We start from the raw sequence: 25383 nt of genomic DNA on the forward strand, positions 1-25383 counted from the left end.
TTTGTTGATTGGCTTCTTGCCTACAAAGATTAAACAAATTATGGCAACTGTATATGTGCTTTTTCTGAAGCTCGAGTATCCTTTAAGAGCCCCTTAACGGATAGAATTTCCATAGGGGTTCTCCTGATCTCCAGCGTCAGCAGAAGATTAGCGTAAATCCTGACCATCTATGTTGGTTCTTCAAGTTTCCTGTTGAGTTTTCACCAAAGCTCCGCCAAGCGATCCCATTCTTGCAATTCAAAATGGAATTCATTTGAGTGGCCATATATTCCTCACTATCACCATTGTTTTGGGCATTTAGGCCCATTGAAATTTCAGTCTAAATACAATTTTAAAGCCTTCAGTGTTCCATAATATCAATGAAAAATGCAGGTTTCCATTTTGAACTTGGGGAGGGAAATAATTTTCATAAGCAATTGTTTTCACTTGAAAGTTTGATCATATTCCTCTCTTGTTTCCACTAATCTAACGTGTTTAATTCATTCACTTCCTTCCTGCATTCGGAGGGCTGCTCATTGCAGTTGGAGGAGTTCTGTAATATCAACACTCATTCCTCCCCCAATCAATGGGAAACACATTTCAGTGATGTGGGATGGAAACTCACATCTTTCAGCGTAGTCTTTTTTTAATAAACCTCCCTCCCCTCAACTTCCCAGGTAAGAAAGGCAATCTGATACCCTGGACACAGCCTAGTTATGCTATCAATCAAGAGTGGGATTGGTTCAGTTCTGCAGTTGATTAGAGGCAGCACGGGGGGTGATGGTGCTGAGTGCAACATGACTATAGTGGATAGAATTGATGGGCCAGCTGATCATTTCCTAGCCATTATTTTCATTCAAAAAGTAGTAACTTGGTGAGAAAATATTTACAAACTTTCTCTGAGGTGCGACGGAGTAGAACAGAATATTATTTCTGTCATAATGACATCAGCTGCAAATGATGCAGTGCTGAGCTTCAATTAAAGTAGTTATCAACTTTGCTGCTTTCAGATATATGGAAGAGACACATGGAGTGTTGCTGTCTGAACAGATTGCCCTACAATCCTGTATGTGCAGGTATCTGGTTCATTTTATACTCTGGTGGGATAGCTCAGGTTAGCTGCAGCCTATCATACTAACTTGAAACCTTTTCTGCCAAACTTCAAATGCGAAACAAAGTAACATGAACAAGTTATAGGTCTGACAAAGGGTCATCTAGACTCGAAATGTCGGCTCTATTCTCACACCACAGATGCTGTCAAACCTGCTGAGATTTTCTAGCATTTCTGTTTGTGTTTCAGATTCCAGCAACTGCAGTATTTTGCTTTAGGTTATAGTTTAAAGTATGCCTGAATTCCATTTAAATTTCTTTGGGGTTTTGGATTGCTGTTTGTGAAATGCATTTATGTCAATCACTCTTTATCTAAAACCAAAGTCAATACAAAATTAGGGGAGAAGAGTTATAGAGTCATAGAGATATACAGCATGGAAACAGGTCCTCTGGCCCAACTCATCCATGCCGACCAGGTTTTCTAAACAGAATTAGTCCCGTTTGCCTGCGTTTGTCCCATTTCCCTCTAACCCTTTCCTATCCATATACCTGCCCAAATGTCTTTTCAATGTTATAATTGTACCCACCTCTATCACCTCCTCTGGCAGCTCAGTACATATACGCGCCACCCTCAGCGTGAAAAGATTTCCCCTCAGGTCCCTTTTAAATCTTTCCCCTCTCACCTTATACAATCGAGACATTAGATGTGGCAAAATTGAAAACATGTTGAAAAGAATATGTCCTGGGTTTGGGCAAGCTGGAGTGTAAACCAAAGCACCTGATTTCCCTGAGATGAACAGGAAAGTCAGGTGGATTTCTTTACTGGTAATTCCGATGACTCTGAATTCCCACTTTTCTCTGTACCCAGACAACCCACTGTGTCTGGGCACTGATCCAGGAAAAGCTCCTCTAAGGCACAAAGAACTCTTTCAACCTAAGCATCCACATCCCCAAAATAACACACTTTAGATGAAGCGCCCTATTTTCATTCAATTGGAATAGCTGAGGAACAAATGCTATTAGACATCAGATATTTTAAAACTTTTGACTGCTAAAGCAATGCAATGCTGAAACTGAAAATACTTTTAAGTTCTTCAAAAATATTTAAACCATAAGTCTTGATATTTATTGTTTATGTATTAAAATTATGCAAGCTATTGCTAAATTAAAAGCAAATGTACTACGAATTACATTATCAAGTTGGAGATTTCAGTTTTTTTTTAAATGGAATGGCGGCCTGTACTCTTAGACTTGTGTGAATGGGAAGCAAAACAACTGCAGGAAGCTGGTAGCGGTCAGAGTGATTTTATAAATGGCCACAAACGCAACGTCTTAAGTTTTCTGGAGCTGCACCACTCAAATCTTTAAGGCCATGCATAACTGTTTCTGACACATCGATGCAATGGTGGAGAATCCATTAGTTTTGCTACGGTTATTAATCAGACTGAGGCGTGCCACAGTAGATACACATTCTAACTGCACGGCCTGCCAGTAGATTAGGTGACCCTATTAGAAAAATGTTTACTGCCAGTGAACAACTTTCTTTCTAAGCATACAGGTATGCCTCGTGTCATGTTGCGGGACTGCAGAACAAATGTCTGACTGATCAGCTGACAGGCGTCCTTTTGGGTTTTGATTATTTTTTGCAATCTTATCACAGTTCAACAGATAAGACAGAGAATATAAGACGGACAGCGGGTGACTCAGAACCACAAACCCTTTTTTCAAACAGAACTCAAGCTGTAGCTAGTCTTTTGTCTCAACTTAAAGTCCATATTTCTGTAATAGTTCAGACTGCCAGGGGCGTTTACGCTCGGGAAACTGAATGGGTATTTTGATCTTCCTAAAATCCTGGATGCATTTTTTCATCTCGTCCTCGGCGCTCAGCTTTTCGCTAATTTTCTTTTTGCAGAGGCTTGAGTCACGGGAACTGTTCATCAGCGTTTGAAAAAGTTCGCTGTTTCTGCGTTTGTCGGGCTGTTGCATCCACTGAACGGGGGCTTTCTTGGAAGGCCGGTCCAGTGTCAGGGTGTTAGGCTGAGATGGTGTGGGCTGCGCTGCACAAGGGACATTCTCCTGCGGAGTGCTGGCTTCTGACTGGCTTTCGCAACTGGAGCTGGAGAGCTCGTTACACGAGGTGCCACTTTCCATTCCCTTTTCTCCCTTGTCGTGCTTCTTACCGTCACACTCCGACTTTGGTGAGGCCGGTCTTTGCGGTCCCCCTGTTAAAGTTAGAAAAGGGCTGATAAAACAAAAAGTTACTCAGGCATTTTCCGTTACTGTGTTTCACTGCATCATGCACAGGTACAAGACAACAAGACTATACCTTCCTTCTGCAGTCACTAAGGGAAGATGGAGAAGCTGTGTGGCACGACACCCTAATAAATAGTTCACAACCACCTGAGAAAAAATGTGCATGAATTACAATCACTTCCAAAGCCTAAAGCCCAGTAACATAAGAATGGCTAAGACCTGGATTTGTGAAAATGAGGAGCAATCTGTACTTGATGGAGTTTACAAGGATGAAGGGGGGAATCTCCTTGAAACCTACAGAACACTGAAAGGCCTGGATTGAGTGGACATAGGGAAGATGATTCCATTAGTAGGAGAGTCTAGAATCCATGAGTGCAGCTCAGAATAAAGAGACGACCCTTTACAACCGAAATGAGGAGTAATTTCTTCAGCCAGAAGATGGTGAACCTATAGTATTCATTGCCACAGAAAGCTGTGGAGGCCAGATCATTGAACATATTTAAGGCGGAGATAGATAGGTTCCTGATTGATAAGGGGATCAATGGTTCCGGGAAAAAGGCAGGAAAATGGGTTGCGAAACTTATCAGCCATGGTCGAATGATGGAGCAGACCCAATGGGCCGAATGGCTTAATTCTGCTCCTATATCTTATGATCTATGATCTTATGAATTGCACGATCGGCCCATGGGATTACGCACAGTAGCTCTTTTTAGGGATCCCAGCACTCCACTCATCTCCTGTGGAATTGTTCACAGATAAAAGTAGAATTTGTGTCCCTATGCTTCGCTCCTTCAATCTGCCTTTCTGCTTTTATTCCATTCTCTTGAGTTCCCTTCATTCTCTTTCGGTCACTGTACGAATACTTGTGCCCTCTGCTTGTATTTTGACCATCTACAGTCTTAATACTCACAATATTCCCTTCTCCACTTCCCTTCAACTTCCTACAATCACTGCACTACAATTCACTTCACCTCCTTTTCTTCTCATTCACTGCTACTGTAAACCTCATTTCCCTTCAACTCGTCTAACACACTCTCTATGGCAGCGATCTTACCAAAATTTGGCAGAATATTGGTTCTGGTGAGAAAATCAATGTGTGACAGGTCAGTTCTCTCTCCAGATCTTACTACATTCTGTCAAAAAAAACAGCTGGGCAAGTTTCATGATGCCATGCAGGGTGGCAGGGCCTAAACACATCGGCAAAGCCCGGCTGCACTCTGATTGAGGCACCATGTTTTGGGAGTGCCCCAATCAGAACATGAATGATCCTTCCCCGTCCCCCAAACCCCCACCCCAAGTCTACCACGGAGGTCTCAGGGGCTCCCCATTTCCACCCCCACCCTGATCAGAGTCGGCACCCACCACCCCACCCCCAGTCCCGATCGAAGTTGGCACTCACCCACCACCCATGCAGTTAGTGCTGGCACCCTCCCTCCCTTCCACCTAAACATCATACCCCTTCTCCCTTTTACCCCATCCACACAGTCAATGGCAGCACTTACCCACCTCCCAAAAGAGGCATCGCCAGCATCTCCAGCTCCCATGTGCACTTCCTCCCAGCCACCACCACATACAAATGACCCCCACCCCTCCCATGAGGCTCCCACTGGGGTCCACCTCTGGCTCTGCCACCTGGCACAGATTGGCACTGCCAGGTTTACACTACCAGGCTGGCACTCAGATTGGCATGGACATAGTGCCAACCTGGCAGTGACCCCCCCGGGGTATAACGGTGAGTATAGCCCCCAGGGGAGAGGGACATGGCCAAGCAATGACCTGGCAATGCCCGCTGGCACTGTCTCTTGGCACAGGTAGTAGAGCCAGAGGTGGACCCCAGTGGGAGCCTCATTGGAGAGGTGGGGTTCATGTGTATGTGGTGGTGGCTGGGAGTTGGGGAATGCTGCACTTGTTGTAAACCGTGCAGATGTGACCAATGTGATTTCATGCCAGCGCGGTGTGAATGTATGGCGGGGGGGTTGTAAATATCTAGTGGGGGAGGGAGTTTAATGATATGGAAATCTATTGAAATGTATGAAAATCAGGTTCATGCCCATTGTGGGTGTGAATCTGGTCATGTCGCCGGCGACAGGGGGGCAAAAATCAGAAGTCATGGTCTTGCTGGCGAGATTCGCAACTTCCGGGTTTCACAGCATCTTGAGCCCATGCGACAATCTTGTGGACAGTGATAGTGGACACAAGATCCCTCCCTGAATCAATGAATTGACTGGGACAGGTACACTTTCTGATACCTTACACAGATGCCAGTAACACATTGCAGGAGAAGGTTGCAGAAAACTCCAGGCAGGAGGAGGCAGCGTCCACCCGAACAGCTCTCCCCCCTTGAAGGAGACAATGTGGCCATCACAGGCAGGGCATGGTCATGTCCCTTATGATCGGCAATGCTGGAGGAGATGTCAGGCAGGGTCTTGACACACCTATTGCTTCTCTCTCACCAATCACATTGTGCATGGCAATTTACAGCCACTTTCATCAACTATTTATCCCTCTTTACTCACCTTCTGCATCTGGAGCTGGGAATCTTTTTTGTTTCAGGTTTTAAAGTTTAAAGTTTAAAGTTTATTTATTAGTCACAAGTAGGCTTACATTAACACTGCAATGAAGTTACTGTGAAAATACCCTAGTCGCCACACTCCGGCGCCTGTTCGGGTACACTGGGAGAATTTAACATGGTCAATGCATCTAACCAGCACATCTTTCGGACTGTAGGAAGACACCGGAGCTCCCGGAGGAAACCCACGCAGACACGGGGAGAACATGCAGACTCCACACAGACAGTGACCCAAGCCAGGAATTGAACCCAAGTCCCTGGCACTGTGAAGCAGCAGCGCTAACCACAGTGCCACTGTGCCATCCAAGTGAACAATGTTGAGCTATCTCTGCCACTTCAGGAAGATAAACCTGGCATTTGTGAAGATCCATTGTCACTCGATATTATCCTCACAAGCTCAGATATTAAAGTTTTTAAAGTTAAAATTTATTTATTAGTCACAAGTAGGCTTACATTAACACTGCAATGAAGATACTGTGAAAATCCCCTCGTCGCCACACTCCGGCGCCTGTTCGGGAACACTGAGAGACAATTTAGCATGGCCAATGCACCTAACCAGCACGTCTTTTGGACTGTGGGAAGAAACTGGAGCACCCGGAGGAAACCCATGCAGACAGAGAGAGAATGTGCAGACTCCACACAGACAGTGACCCGAGCCTGGAATCGAACCCTGGTCCCTGGCGCGGTGAGGCAGCAGTGGTAACCACTGTGCCACCATGACACCCTAGGATATTAGTAATAAACATAGATTAGAGGCTAAACTTAAGGATGGCAGTGCAGGACTGGGCAGAAATGTGCAAGTGTTAAGGCAGAGGGATAGGCTGCCACAGCTGCCAGGCCACCAGACAACAAAATCAAAAACTAATTCATATGCAGAGAACTCAGATGCTGATTCCAGGGCCCATCATACCAAAGGCAGCTGGTGGACATATACCAGAAATGCTATGCTGCCGGCAAGCTCACTCACAATGGCTGAGTGCATCAAAGAATCCAACCCTATCTAATGTCAAAGCTTCCTGTAGAGCATGGAGTCAACATGGAGTGAGCAGTAAGCTCTAGGAACACAACGTGTCTGCCACATGACAGATATTCTTCTGATAACTCTTACAATTGCCATAGAAGCACAGATGGCTATGGTTAGGGGACTAAAGTTGACAGTGGCATTCAGTCACTGGAGTGTGGCTTTGGCTCCAAGAGATGCGCCTCCTGTTCCCTCACAGAATGACAGCATGTTCGCTCCCCTGCCACACAATCTGTCGGTGCCTTTCTTAGTGCCACCTGGACACCTGGACTAAATTGCCCAAGATGTGGAGATGCCGGCGTTGGACTGGAGAACTGTTCTCTTCCTGTGGGGGAGCACTTCAGTGGTCACGGGCATTCAGACTCTGATCTTCGGGTAAGCGTTCTCCAAGGCGGCCTTCACGACACACGACAGCGCAGAGTTGCTGAGCAGAAACTGATAGCCAAGTTCCGCACACATGAAGACGGCCTAAACCGGGATCTTGGGTTCATGTCACACTATCGGTAACCCCCACAGCTTGCCTCCTGGACTTGCAGAATCTCACTGGCTGTCCTGTCTGGAGACAACACACATTTCTTTAACCTGTGCCTAATGCTCCCTCCACTCACGTTGTCTGTATCTTTAAGACTTGATTCGCTGGAAAGATTTGCATTCTAATCAGTATTCTGTAAATTGATTTTGTGTCTCTGTATGCCTTGTTTGGGAGCAGATATCCACTCCATCTGACGAAGGAGCAGGGCTCTGAAAGCTAATGGCGTTTGCTACCAAATAAACCTGTTGGTCTTTAACCTGGTGTTGTTAAAACTCTTACTAAATTGCCCAAGCCAATGCTGAGACTCTAGATCCTGCTTGAGATCAGCCATCACAACCATCCAAAATGTCTTCAATAGATGATCAGGAGCCTCCTCCTAACTAGGCTACAGCTACTGAGTACACAAAACTTGCACAAATGTTATTCCAAAATATTTCTGCTAAGTATGGACAAGGATGGAATTGAATTGATTGATAAATTTATCTTTTACTCTGAAGTGAGGTCAGGACCAGAAGGTTGGGCAAGAAGGGTGTGGGGTGTTTGAACTGAAGGCTGTAGTGGTATGAATTGTGGAAGTGTTGGTGTTGTGATGATAAGTTAGGGTGAAATACTCTTCGATGAGCTGCTACCGAGAGCTCTAGCAGCTGGGGACACTAGTGGTCGATGCCGTTCTTTCTCTTCATATTGCTCCTCCTCCCGAGCTTCTTCTGCTTAGGTGGTGATCAGAACAGATTCCCCATGATGGCAAAGTAATGCAGCACAAACAACCCCAACTCTGGATAACCTCTCAGGGTGCAAAGATCCTGTCCAGTGGTCTAAGATTTGGAAGAGATGGGTGAGCAGGCTGATATTTTGATTGATGTTTTTGATGGCACATGGTTCTCATTACATGCCAGCCCTGCAGTTGTGCCTGGTTTCCTGACTGGAGGCATGATTTATTGTCCAGTAGCTGTCTGGTAACCTGATGACACAGACGTCAGGCAAAGGATGACTGAGTCATGGCTGCTGCTGGGGAACTCAGCAGAAATCTGTATGATGTACTTGCTTGTGATTGTAAACCAGATCTCCTGATGGAGACACTTAAGGCAATGTAAGTGCAGCCTATGGCACTTTCAACCACATACAAGCCTGAAATTCAGGCAAAACTAGTCAAGGCACTTTCTTCTTTGCTTTGCTGATGGGGAAATTAATCCAGCTGTTCCACCTGGTTTGAAAGCCTTGGTGGCATACTTGCCACAACAGCAGACTTCAAACTAATGGGTGTCACTGATGTCAGCCAGTGAAACCTGGAAGGAGATTGTTATGTAAAGGTTAAGAAACTTGACAACCAAAGGCTGTGCTGTCCATTCACTGGTGCAAGGCTCGAGTTGTGGCTTCAGTGTGGGTGACATAGCTCAGAAACAGCCACATTTGTGAAGCAAAGCCACCTCATTTCATCAGAGAATGTCTTGAGGAGTGTACATGTTACAGAGAAGGAGGTGCTGGAAGTCTTAAAGTGCATCAAGGTAGATAAATCCCCAGACCTGATGAAGTGTATCCTAGGACATTGTGGGAGGCGAGGGAGGAAATTGAAGGTCCCCGAGCAGAGGTATTTGAATCATCGACAGCCACAGGTGAGGTGCCTGAAGATTGGAGGGCGGCAAATATTGTCCCTATGTTTAAAAAGGGCTGCAGAGAAAAGCCTGGGAACTACAGGTTGGTGAGCCTAACATCTGTAGTGGGTAAGCTGTTAAAAGATATTCTGAGAGACAAGACCTACTGGCATTTAGAGTGGCAAGGACTGATTAGGGACAGTCAGCATGGCTTTTTGAGTGGAAAATCATGTCTCACAAATTTGTTTGAGTTTTTTGAAGGGGTAACCAAGAAGGTAGATGAAGGCAGTGCAGTTGATGTTGTCTACATGGACTTTAGCAAGGCCTTTGACAAGGTACTGCACAGTAAGTTGTTGCATTAGGTAAAATCTCATGGATCCAGGGTGAGGTAGTCAATTGGATACAAAATTGGTTTGATGACAGAAGACAGAGGATGGTTGTAGAGGGTTGTTTTTCAAACTGGAGGCCTGTGACCAGCGGTGTGCCTTAGAGATTGGTGTTGGGTCCACTGTTATTTGTTATTTATATTAATGATTTGGATGAGAATATAGGGGGCATGGTTAGTAAGTTTGCAGATGACCCCAAAATTGGTGGCATAGTGGACAGTGAAGAAGTTTATCTAGGATTGCAATGGGATCTTGATCAATTAGGCCAGTGGACTGATGAATGGAAGATGAGTTTAATTTAGATAAATGCGAGGTGATGCATTTTGGTAGATCGAACCAGGGCAGGACTTACTCAGTTAATGGTAGGGCATAGGGGAGAGTTATAGAACAGAGATCTAGGGGTACAGGTTCACAGCTCCTTGAAAGTGGAGTCACAGGTGGACAGGGTGGTGAAGAAGGCATTTGGCATGCTTGGTTTCATTGGTCAGAACATTGAATACAGGAGTTGGGACATCTTGTTGAAGTTGTACAAGACATTGGTATGGCCACACTTGGAATATTGTGTACAGTTTTGGTCACCCTATTATAGAAAGGATATTATTAAACTAGAAAGAGTGCAGGAAAGATTTACTAGGATGCTACCGGGACTTGCTGGTTTGAGTTGTAAGGAGAGGCTGGATAGACTGAGATTTTTTTCCCTGGAGCGGAGGAGGCTCAGGTTTGATCTTATAGAGATCTATAAAATAATGAGGAGCATAGATAAGCTAGATAGTCAATGTCTTTTCCCAAAGGTAGGGGTGTCTAAAACTAGAGGGCATAGGTTTAAGGTGAGAGATACAAAAGGGTCCAGAGGGGCAGTTTTTTCACACATAGGGTGGTGAGTGTCTGGAACAAGCTGCCAGAGGTAGTAGTAGAGGCGGGTACAATTTTGTCTTTTAAAAAGCATTTGGACAGTTATATGGGTAAGATAGGTATAGAGGGATATGGGCCAAACGTGAGCAATTGGGACTAGCTTAGTGGTTAAAAAAAAGTGTGGCATGGACAAGTTGGGCCGAAGAGCCTGTTTCCATGCTGTAAACCTCTATGACTCTGTGAGAAGTTGAAGAGCTGCTGTGAATATGGCCTCCTATGCAATGATCTCCTTTTGTCCTACCTGCTTCTGAAATCCAAGGGCAGAATTGTAGCCACGTGGAGATGGCATTGGAGGCAGGAGGGTGGGAAAAATTTTAAATCTATGCTGCGGACTTGTGTTCTAGAACTAGCTGCTCCCCTAGCCAAACCGTTCCAGTACAGATACAACACTGGCATCTACGAGCAATGTGAAAAATTGTGCTGATATGTCCTGTACACAAAAAGGACCAACCCAACCCAACTTACTGTCGCCTCATCAGTCTACACTCAATCATCAGTGAAGTGCTGGAAGTTATGGTCGACAGTGCAATCAAGTGGCACCTACTCAGCAACAACTTGCTCACTGATGCTCAGTTTGGTCTCAGCTAGGGCCACTCAGCTCCTGGCCTCATTACAAACATGGACAAAAGAGCTGACCTCCAGAGATGAAATGAGATGACTGCCCTTGACATCTTGGCAGCATTTGATTCAATGTGGTATCAAGGAGACCCAGCAAAACTGGAGTCAATGGGAATCAAGGGAAAAAATCTCCACTGGTTTGAGACTTATCTATAAGAAAGGAAGATGGTTGAGGTTGTTGGAAATCAATTAACTCAGTCCCAAAATTTCACTGCAGGAGTTCCTCAGGGTAGTGTCCTAAGCCCAACTATCTTCAGCAACTTCAGCAATGACCTTCCTTCCATCAGAAGGTCAGAAGTGGGGATGTTTTCTCATAATGGCACAATGTTCAGCACCATTTGGGACTCCTCAGGTACTCCTCAGCTAATTGCATTCCGAAACAATATGCAGCAAGACCTGGAGAACATTCAGGCTTGGGCTGATAGTTGGCAAGTAACATTAGTGCTACACAAGTGCCAGGCAATGACCATCTCTAACAAGAGAGACTCTAACCATCTACCCTTGACATTCAATGACATTACCATTGCTGAATCCACCACGATCAACATCCTGGTGGTTATCATTAACCAAAAACTGAATTTGATAAATTCAGCCTTATAAATACTGTGGCTACAAGAGCAGGTCAGAGACAGGGTATTCTACAGCCAGTAACTCACCTCTTGACTCACCAAACCCTGTTCACTATCTACAAGGCACAAGTCAGAGGTTTGATAGTCTCCACCTGCCTGGATGAGTGCCATTCCACAACACTTAAGAAGCTCAACACCATCCAGGCTAAAGCAGCCTGTTTGATTGGCATCCCGTCCACCACATGTAAACATTCACTCCCTCCTTCACTGATGAACAGTGGCAGCAGCATATACCATTTATGAGGTATATTGCAGGAACTCACAAAAGATCCTTTGACAGCAAATTCCAAACCTGTGATCTCAGCCACTTAGAAGGACATGGGCATCAGATGCATAGGAACACCACCACCAACAAGTTCTGCTCCAAGCCACACATCATACTGACTTGGAACCATATTGCTGTTCCCTCATTGTCATTGGGTCAGAATCCTGAAACTCCCTTCCTAGCAGCATTTTAGGTGGTACCAAGAACACATTGATTGCAATTGTTTGAGAAGGTGCTTCACCATCAGATATGGATGGATCTCTGTTGATCTATCCAGTGATGCCTTCATCTCACAAATGAATAAATAAAAAAATAAATCACCAAGGGTGGAATTTTCCATTCTGGAGACAAAATGTGGTGACAGATGGGAAGGTTGGCATGATTCGCACTGGGTGGCAGGGTGGATTTTGGCACCTGATATTCAATTTTCAGCTCTTTAACAAGGCGTTTGTCAAATCTCCTGACAGGACTGGAAGTGATTCTTCACTCTGCCGTTTGCTCATGGGGTCCACATTTGTGGACTTGGCCCTTCCTTGTCAGTATTAGGGTCTCCCTGGGACCTCATTGGCTCTTGTTCCTCAGGACGATGGTCTTCCCTGAGCTGTGCTACCCAGCAAGGGGCCTTCCTTCTCCTCATTCTCCCAAAGCTATCAATAAGGCAGTGAAGCCTGCAGCCTGCGTTCTCCACTCCTCCTCTGTCTGTGAAAGTGTAAAATTGAACAATCAATGGTAGTTCCCAAGAAATGGTCTCCATCCATATGCAAGGCAGGAATGCCATCTCCAATACTTGACTTTCCCTCAGTTCATACATTGGATACCAAAACCACCTCTTGCAGGATGACTTTATCTGACTGCAGTCACAATGAGGATCTTAATGAGGGTCAAAAGACCAAATCCTAAGAGCCAGAGTCAGTTTTGTGTTGTGGAAAGCCCTATGGCCCAAAGAGGTGATCATGGGTTGGAAAGGCAGCCCCTATGGTTGCAATGAATCTCCTGAAGGGGTTTCCCTCCAATTAGTGAGTCACTTAGCCCTCAGCAATTCCAAATTTATGATTTCTACATACCTATCTGAGGCTGCCTCTGGTTTGATGCAACCTCTAGGTTGCCTACCAGGCTCAGCAGTATCCAGCTCTCCCTATGGCATTACTGAGACTTCAGGGCTGCTGGGCTGGCAATATCAGAGGCCCTGCCAGCCATTTTTAATTGGATATTGGGTCTGGAAGCAGCCTATTAAGAGGCTACCTCTGGCAAAATCATCAGGCTGGCCCCAATGCCAGCAATTGTGGACTCTGGACCCTGATTTAGCCCCAATGTTGGGGTCCTGAGGCCCGCTGGACAATCAAGCCCTACGTTTTTCCAGATTTTTCTGATTTCTTTTTGGTGACCATTAAGAGCATTTATCACAGATACAAATGTATATCCGTTAAAAGGCAATAGAAAGCTTTTCTTTAAGCTACTCAATTATTCATTCTTCCTGCCACGAGGAACAGACAAAAAGAGCAGAAACTCAGGAGAATCTTGGACAGGGGCAGAGTTTGTGAAAACAAAGAATCTCATGCATCAGTGTGAATTATAATCCCCCTTAGTAGCGCTTTGGGTATCAAGCAATAGGAATCAAGCCACGTCTTATAGATGGTGACCAATGACTAACAAAGGATTGTGAAAAAGAGCATTGTCATCCAACACATTGTCTTGAATGACAGTTAACCAAATTAATAGATGAAGAAAATCAAGAATCCACAGATGCCAACAAAAAACTGAATGTGCGGTTCTAGACTAATTAAACACAGAGATATGGGGCAGAATTCTTCAGTTGTTCTTACTGGAAGGATTTTCTGGTCTGGCAGTGAACAGAGATTTGGCCGAGCAGCGAATTCTCCATCTTCACTTGCAGTGCTGGCAGGGCGTGAATGGCCAGAAACATTCGGCCAAGTTGTTTGCCTTTGATTTCAAGGCCAAGCTTAGTCTATAATCCTTTACTGATTGACAATTTGTTAGGCTAAACACCTCAGTCTCTCAGAGACAGAGTGGAATAATGTGACCTTACAACCAGTCGTAAAAATGCCAGCACCAACTAGTTTTAGAATAATTGGATTTGAAAGTTAATCCATGCCGAGGGTAACAGTAAGATTGCACCTTTACTTTCTTTTATTGTCACGGGCCAGTGGAAATTAACCATTCTCATTGCGGAAACTGCTTTCTGGCTATTTATGTAATTTGTGTATAGCTTGCTTGTTTGTTTGCAGTCAAGTTGCATCTCAGTAGAATGCTTTTCAATGTTCTGTAAAGAGAACAAATGCATGTGGCAACAGTTACAATATTACAGTAATATAATGAGGTAGTCTCAAAGTGATGATACAACCTTGAGTCACTCTACAATTTAGCAAGATATTAGGCAGTAAAAGGTGCACTCCAGCTCACTGGAGATGTAAACACTGTTTACAACAACAAAAACAACTTGCATTTACATGGCAACTTTGATGGAGTGAAACATCCAAAGGAATTTATCAGGTGTACTTTTGGACAAAAGCTCAGACCGAACCACATGAGCTATTGTGAAAGGTGACCAAAAAGCTTTGTTAAAGAGATTTGTTGAAGAGTAAAGGAGGGGAGAGGTCTAGGGAGGGAATTCCAAAGCGTCCTGGCAGATAAATGTAAAGCTGCCTAAGGTGGAGTAAATAAACTCGAGGATGCTCAAGTGGCCAGCATTGGATCAGCACAGAGTTCTTGGAGGACTGTAGGGCTGAAGGAGGGGAGATAATTGAGGACTTTGAACACAAGAATGAAAATTTTAAAATCAAAGTCTTGCTGGACCAGGAGTCAATGTAAATCAGCAAGCATAGGTGTGATGGGCCTTGGTGTGAATTATAATACCGGGAGCAAAGAATGAGAGTAGTAGCAGGATTAATTGGTGGCATCAACACTGATGAATAACAAAAGTGACAAAAGCTGAAAACGTGTAGCAATAATTGCAATGAAAATGGAGTTTATATTCAACAAGGAATCTGTATTTTATATAGCCTAAGAAAGTGTCCGTGTGCTTCTGTTGAAAACTGCAATGATGATATTAAATTCAATGGATGGGTATCTTATATGTTGCGTTCCACTTCCATTCAGCTCAGCTCCTAGTGCCAAGCCCAAAATGGGAGTGCAACTCACTGTATTATGAAAAGTAGGTCTTCCTGGAATTTTTGCTGGATCAATACTCATCCAATCAAACTGCTGCTAATGCCACTGTGCCCTCAACCCACTCGGTCCCCAAACGATCTAAAAAGTCAGTGGCTGAGCCCCAGTAAAGTTTGATTCACTTTTGCAGGTCCTTCAAAAGACAAAAGGGTATATTATGTGTTGTTGCAGTCACACAGTCTATTATGTTCTCTGGAAACACTGCATGAAGTAAGTACTGTAAGCATTACAAAATTTCTTCCATAAGCAATATAACTGTTTTTCAATCCACGGAGCATTCCTTGTTCACATTTTGAACGGACACACCAGGAAAGAAAAGTAAAGCCAGCACAAATTTCAGGAAATTATGTTCGCTGTTCTGGGATGTGGGTTTTGTTAGCAAGGCTGCTACTTAGTGTTCATCCTCAGTGGAAGGTGGAGTGGTGAAGAGACCCTCTTACTTGACTTACTGCAATCTGTGTGATGAGAAATTCCTAGAATCATTGAACCCCTACCGTGCAGGAGGCCCTTCACCTCATTGAGTCTGCACCGACTCTCTGAAAGAGTGTCTTATCCAGGCCCTCTCCCACTCTATCTCTGTAATCCTGTACAATTACCATGGCTAATCCATCTGATCTACACATCTTGGGACACTAATGGGCAAATGATCATGGCCAATCCACCTAACCTGCACATCTTTGGATTGTGAGAGGAAATCGTAGCATCCGGAGGAAACCCATGCAGATATGGGGAGAATGTGCAAACTCCACGCAGTCACCCGAGGCTGTAATCGAACCCAGGTCCCTGGCACTGTGAGGCAGCAGTGCTAACCACTGTGCCACCCCTTGTTTGATCTTCAAAGGAAAATTTATAAATGTAACTCAAAATTCTACCAAAGAAAACTGGAATTTGTATAGTTCAGTTCGCAAAGAAAATGTCGCAGGTGCCGAACAGTTGGGTTCAGTGATAATTGTCAAATCAGGGGGACAGGGATTAGCAAATGAGATAGAATGCTGTTTGTTGATTGATGTGTGGGTTTTGACCCATTCATGATGAAGTGTCAGTGATGAATGTCCTTAACCCAGGATGGGTTAGAGTGAAGCCTGGAGGTAATGGTGTTTCCTATGCATCTTCTGCTCATGTGCCTCTAGCTGGCAAAGATGACAGTTTAGGAGATCCAGCTTCATGTGTTGCTATATTGAATCCTGTATTGTACTGCAGCCACAGTATGTCAGTGGAGGAGGGAATTTATGTTTAGACGAAGGGATGAAGCTCAGCTGATCAGCAGTGGAAGCAAGAAGCATATTTTTACACAAAGGATGGTGGAAATTTGGATCTCTTTCCCCCAAAATGTTGTGGATACTGGGACAAGATGTGAGAAAGTATCAAAGGGTATGGATCAAGAGCAAGAAGTGAAGGTAAGCTATGATCTAATGGAATGGTGGAATATGTTAGAGGCTGAATGGTCTACAAATCTTTCCAATATTCTTGTTTGACTGAGCAGGTATCTTTGTTCTGAACATTGTTGAGCTTTCTGAGTGCTGTTGAAGCTGCAACCATCCAGGTAAGTGGAGAGTATTCCATTATATCCCTGGTTTGTTTGTACCTTGTAAATGGAGGAGTCAGGCTCTAGAATATTTATGTGGCCGTTCCAATCGAGATTCTGGTCAATATTGATGGTAAGGAATCAACAACGATAATTCCATTGGGGAGATGACTAACCACTATCTCGTTGGGCTTGGCCGCTTCCTGGCATTAAGGTGGTGAAAATGTTACTTGCCATTTATCAGCCCAAGCTTGGATGTTGTCCAGGCCTTGCTGTGTGCAAGCAGGTAACTGATGAAGCAGCTAAAGATGATTGGGTTTTGGACACTAGCATTGCCCTGAGAAACTTCTGGAGTGCTGTCCCGGGGTTGAATGTGTTAGTCACTAATCTTTGTGCCAGGTATAACTCCAGCCAGTGAAGAGGTTTTTCCCTGATTCACACTGAATTTGCTTTAACTAGGGCTCCTTGATATCACACTTGGTCATAGGGTGGAATTTTCAAACCCCCTGAGGCAATTCGCCATTGGCTGCTGGTGGGATCTCCTTGTCCTGCCGATGTCTATGGCATTTTGTGTGGTTCACCCATCCTGCCGCTGGGGAACCCGCCATGGGGCGGGGAGGGCACTCACCTTTGATAGGAACAGAAGAACCTGCCAGTGGGAAGGATCAGAAAACTTTGCCCATTATAATTTTTCTTGCATTAAGTCTGTGGCCTTAGGCTCAGAGGAGCACTTCAGCTCACTAATATCGGATAGCCAAAAATAAATTAAAACAGGTCCCTCTCTACCAATTATTCTGTCACTGTGTCAGTCGCATACTTGTTCTCCTGGCACACAGGACTAGATAACAACAGGTTAGGTTTAATTTTGGATACATATTAAAGGAGCAATATCAAAGATCAAGTATAAATTCACTAAAGTAATACCAGGTATGACAGATTACAGTAATGAAGAGAAATCGGAGACACGCTGGAGCTGAGTGTGTTGAAAGTGATCGGAGAAAGGCCTTCAAGATTATGAAAGGTTATGACGAGATAAATAATGATATTTAATCAGACGGTACAAATCTAAGATGATCACAATAGCAGGTGGTTAGAATGGGAAATTCTCCATCACCAACCATTTTTGAAGCAGTGTCCACAATTTGTTTTTTTTAAAGAGATTTAGAAAATAATTATTAGAGGGTATGGAGAGAAAATGTCGGATGGCATATAGATTATGGGGGTAAATTCCTGTGCAAACAGGACTAAAAGGCTTGTTTCTGTTCTATGTTGTTCCATATAAAATCTTACAGCTGAAAATGCAGTATTGGAAAAATATGTAGCATCTTAATAGACCATGAAGTATGGTAAGAGTAAATTCAATATATTTCACTATTTTAAATACTTAGTTGACCACAGCATCTGGTTAAAACTCAAAATCAATGGCTTTGAATCAATTTTGACGTGTCATCATTCTATTAACAATTAGATTCGGAGTAAATATAAAAAGTGGAACACCACGATAAAAGTGTTTCTGAGCGATGCATTGTTCCACATCCAGTCTATTGCTGTGAAGTGCAGAGTAATCACAGACATCACAGGAAGTCTGCAAAACACATCAGCCAGAAAATTGGTCTCCAGGCATCATTTGCACAATATTAGCAAGCTGTGGATGCCATTCAGACATCCTGATATACTCACAGGTCAGAGGCATTTCAAGATTCTCTGGCATGGGCCGTAAACTTTCTGACTGCTCCTGACTCCGCATTAAGGTTAGCAAAAAAAATTGCCTGCTATTTCATGATCTCCAACAATCTCTTTAACGACCACTTGTCAGACCACAAAAGATCCATAAAAATTGCACACAGTGCATACTTCAGCCTGGTTTTACTGAATTCTGTGTGGAGAACACAAAAGAGGCCTGCTTTTTCATCCACATGGTAGGTAGTGGGAGTTGGGGAAACTCCCAGCTGGCCCTGGCCCACCTCAGGAGAAGGTACCCACAAGAATTGTATTTTCATTGTGGGGAAGGCGGGGGGGGGATGTTTGTGGACTGCTGACCAGGGAAAAGTTTGGAGACAGTCACAGGAGCTGCCAAGTGCAGAGGCAAGCTGTTTAAAAGGTCCCCCTTGGGACTTCATCCCAGCCAAATACAAAAGAGAAAGGGTTATGAATTATGGTTAGTCATGAACCTCAAACCCTCACAAAGAACAAAGAACAGTACAGCACAGGAAACAGGCCCTTCGGCCCTCCAAGCCTGTGCCGCTCCTTGGTCCAACTAGACCAATCGTTTGTATCCCTCCATTCCCAGGCTGCTCATGTGACTATCCAGGTAAGTCTTAAACGATGTCAGCGTGCCTGCCTCCACCACCCTACTTGGCAGCGCATTCCAGGCCCCCACCACCGTCTGTGTAAAAAACGTCCCTCTGATATCTGAGTTATACTTCGCCCCTCTCACCTTGAGCCCGTGACCTCTCGTGATCGTCACCTCCGACCTGGGAAAAAGCTTCCCACTGTTCACCCTATCTATACCCTTCATAATCTTGTACACCTCTATTAGATCTCCCCTCATTCTCCGTCTTTCCAAGGAGAACAACCCCAGTCTACTCAATCTCTCTTCATAGCTAAGACCCTCCATACCAGGCAACATCCTGGTAAACCTTCTCTGCACTCTCTCTAACGCCTCCACGTCCTTCTGGTAGTGCGGCGACCAGAACTGGACGCAGTACTCCAAATGTGGCCTAACCAGCGTTCTATACAGCTGCATCATCAGACTCCAGCTTTTATACTCTATACCCCGTCCTATAAAGGCAAGCATACCATATGCCTTCTTCACCACCTTCTCCACCTGTGTTGCCACCTTCAAGGATTTGTGGACTTGCACACCTAGGTCCCTCTGTGTTTCTATACTCCTGATGACTCTGCCATTTATTGTATAACTCCTCCCTACATTATTTCTTCCAAAATGCATCACTTCGCATTTATCCGGATTAAACTCCATCTGCCACCTCTCCGCCCAATTTTCCAGCCTATCTATATCCTGCTGTATTGCCCGACAATGCTCTTCGCTATCCGCAAGTCCAGCCATCTTCGTGTCATCCGCAAACTTGCTGATTACACCAGTTACGCCTGGCATGAGAGTGTGTGTATTCCCCACACACTCTCATGCCACACCTATCCCTTATGGCCCCTAACAACCCCGCATGCCAAGGTTGCCTCCCAAATAACCCCTATGGTTCTTTTTCCTTCAACATAAAGCTTTGAGACTTTCATGCCCATTCATCCATTATATGCTGTGTAGAAGCAACGAACCCTATAGTTACAGTCGGATGTGTTAGAAAAACCATTAAATAGTTATTAGTTCATAAAAATAACTTTTAGTACAGCCCAATAAAAGACTCAATAATCCAGACACCTCTGAAGCGCCATGAACCACAACTCTCTGAAAACCGAGTCCATAAAAATTGCGGAGGACTAGGACATGCCAATCATCGCAATGGAGCCAGCCTAGTCAGGAGTGCAGAATATAGACTTTTAGCTCAAACCAGCCCCTACGCTTACAAGGCATTCCTAAAAATCGGAAACCCTGGAAATGAGGTTGAGAATTCAGGAATTAGGACTGTCCTGCCATTTTTAAGCGGCTCCTGAGTCATCCCGACTCAGCAACAATCCAGGCCTAGGCTCCACTTGGCTTATTTTGGACTTTTGCCCAGGTGTGCCGATTTGGACACAGAAGTTACTCTCTTCTACCTCTATTTTTGTCCACAAGTAGGGTGCAATGTGACCTTATTTATTCCTCATAAACTGGAAGACGACTGCATGGTTGCTGATAGCCTTTTTATGGACCTTAGCACAGGGACCATCCTTCGTGCGTCTGCTTTGTAAGCAATGTTATCAGCATTTAGTTATGTTTTGACCACAATCATTTTTGTGGTCACTAAATAATTTGAGACTGGAACCTTTTTAAAGTGATGAAGAGCTGGTAGGGCAGTGCACGTAATGTAATACTAGCTATTCAAGGGAAACCTTATCTCTGTGATTGTATACAAATGTAATGGTGATCCTTTCACTGCCACCCAAAATTTGGTCGTATTTTAATCTTAGATCTTTGCCAATGTCTAAAAATGTTTTTAAAATTATCAAAAACTTTCTTTCATCACTTGGGCAATTAGAATCATTGAATCCCTACAGTACAGAAGGAGGCCATTCAGCCCATCGAGTCTGCACCGACCACAATTCCACCCAGGCCCTATTCCCGCAACCCCGCACATTTACCCTGCTAATCCCCCTGATACTAGGGTCAATTTATCATGGCCAATCAACTTAACCCGCATATCTTTGGACTGTGGGTGGAAACCAGAGCACCCGGAGAAAGCCCACGCAGACACTGGGAGTGATGCACCATTGATTACGCAAAGACTCGTTGTTGAGAAATAACAGGCTTTTATTAACGAAAGAGCTGGAGCACACCCGAACCGATAACTAATCCCAACTGAGACAAAAGGGGCAGAGAGCAGTCACCTTTATGCCCAGAGAAGGGCGGCGCCCCGGATTGAGGCAGCAGGGGCGTGTCCAGGCATATCACATAAACAGACAATACTACAGTGGTTCACCACATTCACCCCCTGTTTAAAAAAAAGTTCGGCGGGGGCGAGGTGGTGGAATGACAGTCACAGAGTTACAAGTTCAGTCTCTCCGGGGGCTTGATCTGCCGCTGCGACCGCCGCAGTGTCAGCCGTGGTGCCGGTTCAGGAGGCCAGGGTGTTGACTCAGACGCCAGTTCATAATCGGTGAAGCCGTCCGTACCGCCTTCAGACTGCCGGGTGTGTGGAGGCTGCTCCTGGGGCTCAGGCGTGCCGTACACGGGGGCGAGATGAGTATGCTGCGACCCTGGTGCATCATGGGCAACGTTGGGAGCTGGGAGTGAGGGGCCATGGGACGTAGTACCTGCGGGTGCCAGGTCGCGAATGGACACCGTATCCTCCCGCCCGTCGTAGTACGCCACATAGGCGTATTGGGGGTTGGCGTGGAGGAGTTGGACCATTTCGACCAGGGGGTCCAATTTATGGGTCTGCGCGTGCTTCCGGAGCAGGAGAGGGCATGGGGACATCAGCCACGACGGTAGTGAGGTCCCCGAGGAGGACTTCCTGGGGAAAACAAACATTCGTTCATGAGGGGTGGCGTTGGTAGCCGTGCACAGTAGTGACCTAATTGAGTGTAGTGCATCAGGGAGCTCCTCTTGCCAGCGGGAGACTAGAAGACACTTAGACCGGAGAGCTAATAAAACGGCCTTCCAGACTGTCGCATTCTCCCTCTCCACCTGTCCGTTCCCCCTGGGGTTGTAGCTGGTGGTCCTACTCGAGGCTATACCTTTGGAGAGCAGGTACTGGCGCAGCTCATCACTCATAAAAGAGGAACCCCGGTCGCTATGAATATAGCTGGGGAAACCAAACAGGGTGAAGAGGCTGTGCAGGGCCCTGACGACCATGGCTGAGGTCATATCTGGGCAGGGGAAGGGGAATCGCGAATACTCATCGATGACGTTGAGGAAGTATATGTTGCGGTCAGTAGAGGGGAGGGGGCCTTTGAAGTCAACGCTTAGGCGTTCAAAAGGGTGGGTGGCTTTGATGAGGTGCGCTCTGTCTGGCCGATAGAAGTGTGGCTTGCACTCCGCGCAGACTTGGCAGTGCCTGGTTACAGACCTGACTTCCTCGATGGAATAGGGCAGGTTCTGGCCCTTGATGAAGTGGAAGAACCTGGTCACCCCCGGGTGGCAGAGGTCGTCGTGGAGAGTCTGTAACCGGTCTAGGTTCGCACTGGCACAGGGCCGGTTCAGGGCATCTGGGGGTTCATTGAGCTTCCCAGGCCGGTATAAAATGTCGTAATTGTAGGTGGAGAGCTCGATCCTCCACCTCAAAATCTTTTCGTTCTTGATTTTGCCCCGCTGCACGTTACTGAACATAAAGGCGACGGACCATTGGTCCGTGAGCAGGGTGAACCGTTTGCCAGCTAAGTAGTGGCGCCAGTGCCGCACAGCCTCCACGATGGCTTGTGCCTCTTTTTCGACAGAGGAGTGTCGAATTTCAGGGCCCTGGAGGGTGCGCGAGAAGAAGGCCACAGGTCTGCCTGCCTGGTTAAGAGTGGCGGCTAGGGCAAAGTCAGACGCATCACTCTCCACCTGAAATGGGGTGGATTCGTCTACGGCGTGCATCGTGGCCTTCGCGATATCCGCTTTGATGCGGTCAAAGGCCAGTCGAGCCTCTGCCGCTAGGGGAAAAGATATGGACTTGATGAGCGGAGGGCTACCTCCACATAATTGGGGACCCACTGGGCGTAGTATGAGAAGAAGCCTAGGCATCTTCTCAGTGCTTTGAGGGTGGTGGGGAGGGGAAGTTCCAGGAGGGGACGCATGCGGTCGGGGTCGGGGCCGATGACCCTGTGCTCCACAACACAACCAAGGATGGCGAGGCGGCGCGTGCGGAATACGCACTTCTCCTTATTATAGGTCAGATTGAGGAGTGCCGCGGTGTGGAGGAATTTTTGGAGGTTGGCGTCGTGGTCCTGCTGATCATGGCCGCAGACGGTGATGTTATCCAGGTACGGGAAGGTGGCCTGCAGCCCGTTCTGGTCCACCATTTGGTCCATCTCACGCTGGAAAACCGAGACCCCGTTGGTGACGCCGAAGGGGACCCGAAGGAAGTGATAGAGATGGCCATCCGCCTCGAAGGCAGTATATTGGCGGTCTCCTGGGTGGATAGGGAGCTGATGGTATGCAGACTTCAAATCAATGATGGAGAACACCCGATATTGTGCAATCTGATTGACCATGTCAGAGATGCGGGGAAGGGGATACACGTCCAGCTGCATGTATTGGTTAATGGTCTGACTGTAGTCAATAACCATGCGATGTTTCTCCCCAGTCTTAACAACCACCACTTGGGCTCTCCAGGGGCTGGTACTGGCCTCAATGATCCCCTCCCCCAGGAGGCGTCGCACCTCGGACTTAATAAGCGCTCTATCTCCAGCGCTGTACCGTCTGCTTTTGGTGGCAATGGGCTTGCAGTCAGGGGTGAGGTGCTCAAAGAGCGAAGGAGGGGCGACTTTAAGGGTCGAGAGACCACAGGTGGTGCGCGGTGGCTGGTCTAATAGCTGCGGATTGCGGACGGAGATTGGGGGAAAAGGCCCATTATACACCATGGTGACGCTCCCAAGGTGACACATGAAATCTAGCCCCAGTAGTATGGCAGCGCAGAGCTGTGGCAGCACGAGGAGCCTGCACTTCTCGTACACCATGCCCCATACAGTCAGAGTTGCTACACAGTAGCCGAGGACATTCACCGACTGGGACGTCAAAGCCATGGAGATTGATTGCTGCATTGGCAGTACTGGCAGTGCGTAGCAACTCACCGTGTTAGGGTGGATAAAACTCTCCGTACTCCCACTGTCAAATAAGCAGTTAGTAGTGTGGCCGTTTACCTTGATGTCCATCATAGACCAGGCAAGTTGGTGAGGCCTGGACTGGTCCAACGCGACCGAGGCCACCATCGGATTAGGTGAGGAGCCGCACACAATGGACGGTTCCCAAAATGGCGGCCCGCGTGACTCGCACGTGGCTGACGTCATCCAAGATGGCGGCTCCCGTGGGTCGCACGTGGCCGATGGCTTCCAAGATGGTGGCCTCCGTGGGTCGCACGCGGCCGATGGTGTCCAAAATGGCGGCTCCCGCGGATCGCATGCGGCCGATGGCGAAGACTGTACCTCCTGCGGATCGCACGCGGCGCTGCTGGGCCTGGGGGCCGATTTTGCCCTGCAAACTTTCAGGTAATGGCCCTTCTTACTGCAGCCAGAGCAGATCGCGTCTTTCGCCGGGCAGCGTCGTCGTGGGTGCTTCTCCAGGCTGCAGAAGTAGCACCTTGGGCCTCCAGAGACTGCCGCAGTGGTCAGTTCGGCATCGGGACGGGGCGTGGCGTAGGTTTGCGGCCCTCCCGGGTACAGAGTTGGCTGCGGTCACGGTGTCCACGGTGGACCCTCGTGGTCGGGGGTGTAGGCCTCGAGATTCCGGAAGGCCACCTCCAGCGAGCCGGCAAGCTCCACAATTTTCTTCAGGTCCAGCCCACCTTGTTCCAGCAGACGCTGCCGGATATAGGTCGACCTGATGCCCGCGACAAAGGCATCTCTGATCAGGTCATTGGCATTTTGGGCGGCTGAAACGGCCTTGCAGCTACAGGCTCTGCCGAGTGCACGCAGTTCGCGCAAGAATTGTTCAGTTGATTCCCCGGGCTGCTGTCTGCGAGTGGCCAGCAGATGTCTGGCATAGACCTCATTCGGCTGCCGGTTGTACTGGCTCTTTAGGAGATCGATTGCCTCCTGGTAAGTTTCCGCGTCTCGGATCATCGCGAAGACGTGAGCGCTGATGCGGGCATGGAGCACGTGTAGTTTGTCGATGTCGGTTACGACGACGGCGGAGGAGGAGGCGATGAAGGTCTCGAAGCAACGCAGCCAGTGATCAAAAGAGTTTGAGGCCCCAACAGCCTGGGGGTCCAAGTCCAATTTATCAGATTTTAAGAGTTGCTCCATCCCAAAAACTTTCGTTCATAAAATTGATGCACCATTGATTACGCAAAGACTCGTTGCGAGATAACAGGCTTTTATTAACGAAAGAACTGAAGCACACCCGAACCAATAGCTAATCCGAACTGAAGCAAAAGGAGCGAGAGCAGTCACCATTATACCCAGAGAAAGGCGGAGCCCCGGATTGAGGCAGCAGGGGCGTGTCCAGGCATATCCCATAACAGACAATACTACAGTGGTTCACCACAGGGAGAAAGTGCAAATTCCACACAGACAGGCTGGAATTGAACCTGGGTCCCTGGCCCTGTGAGGCAGC

General features: G+C 46.6%; 1 protein-coding gene across 4 annotated transcripts in view; it reads right to left on the reverse strand.

The window, feature by feature from the left end:
* Positions 1 to 2520: 2520 nt before the first annotated feature.
* The window catches only part of LOC144495985 (BTB/POZ domain-containing protein KCTD8-like), a 243064-nt gene continuing 220201 nt past the window's right edge, over positions 2521 to 25383 (reverse strand). Inside the window, exons 4-6 of one of the 4 annotated variants that reach the window (XM_078216933.1) lie at positions 14243 to 14263; positions 11517 to 11521; positions 2521 to 3188 (exon numbers count right to left, since the gene is read on the reverse strand). In XM_078216933.1, coding sequence (XP_078073059.1) covers positions 2794 to 3188; positions 11517 to 11521; positions 14243 to 14263 — 421 coding nt within the window. In that variant the 3' untranslated portion in view covers positions 2521 to 2793. Of the gene's footprint in view, positions 3252 to 11516; positions 11522 to 14242; positions 14264 to 25383 lie in introns of all 4 variants that reach the window. The other 3 variants (XM_078216906.1, XM_078216915.1, XM_078216923.1) reach the window with 3 other exon arrangements.

Source organism: Mustelus asterias, chromosome 1, assembly GCF_964213995.1.
Source record: "Mustelus asterias chromosome 1, sMusAst1.hap1.1, whole genome shotgun sequence".
Taxonomy (NCBI): Eukaryota; Metazoa; Chordata; class Chondrichthyes; order Carcharhiniformes; family Triakidae; genus Mustelus; species Mustelus asterias.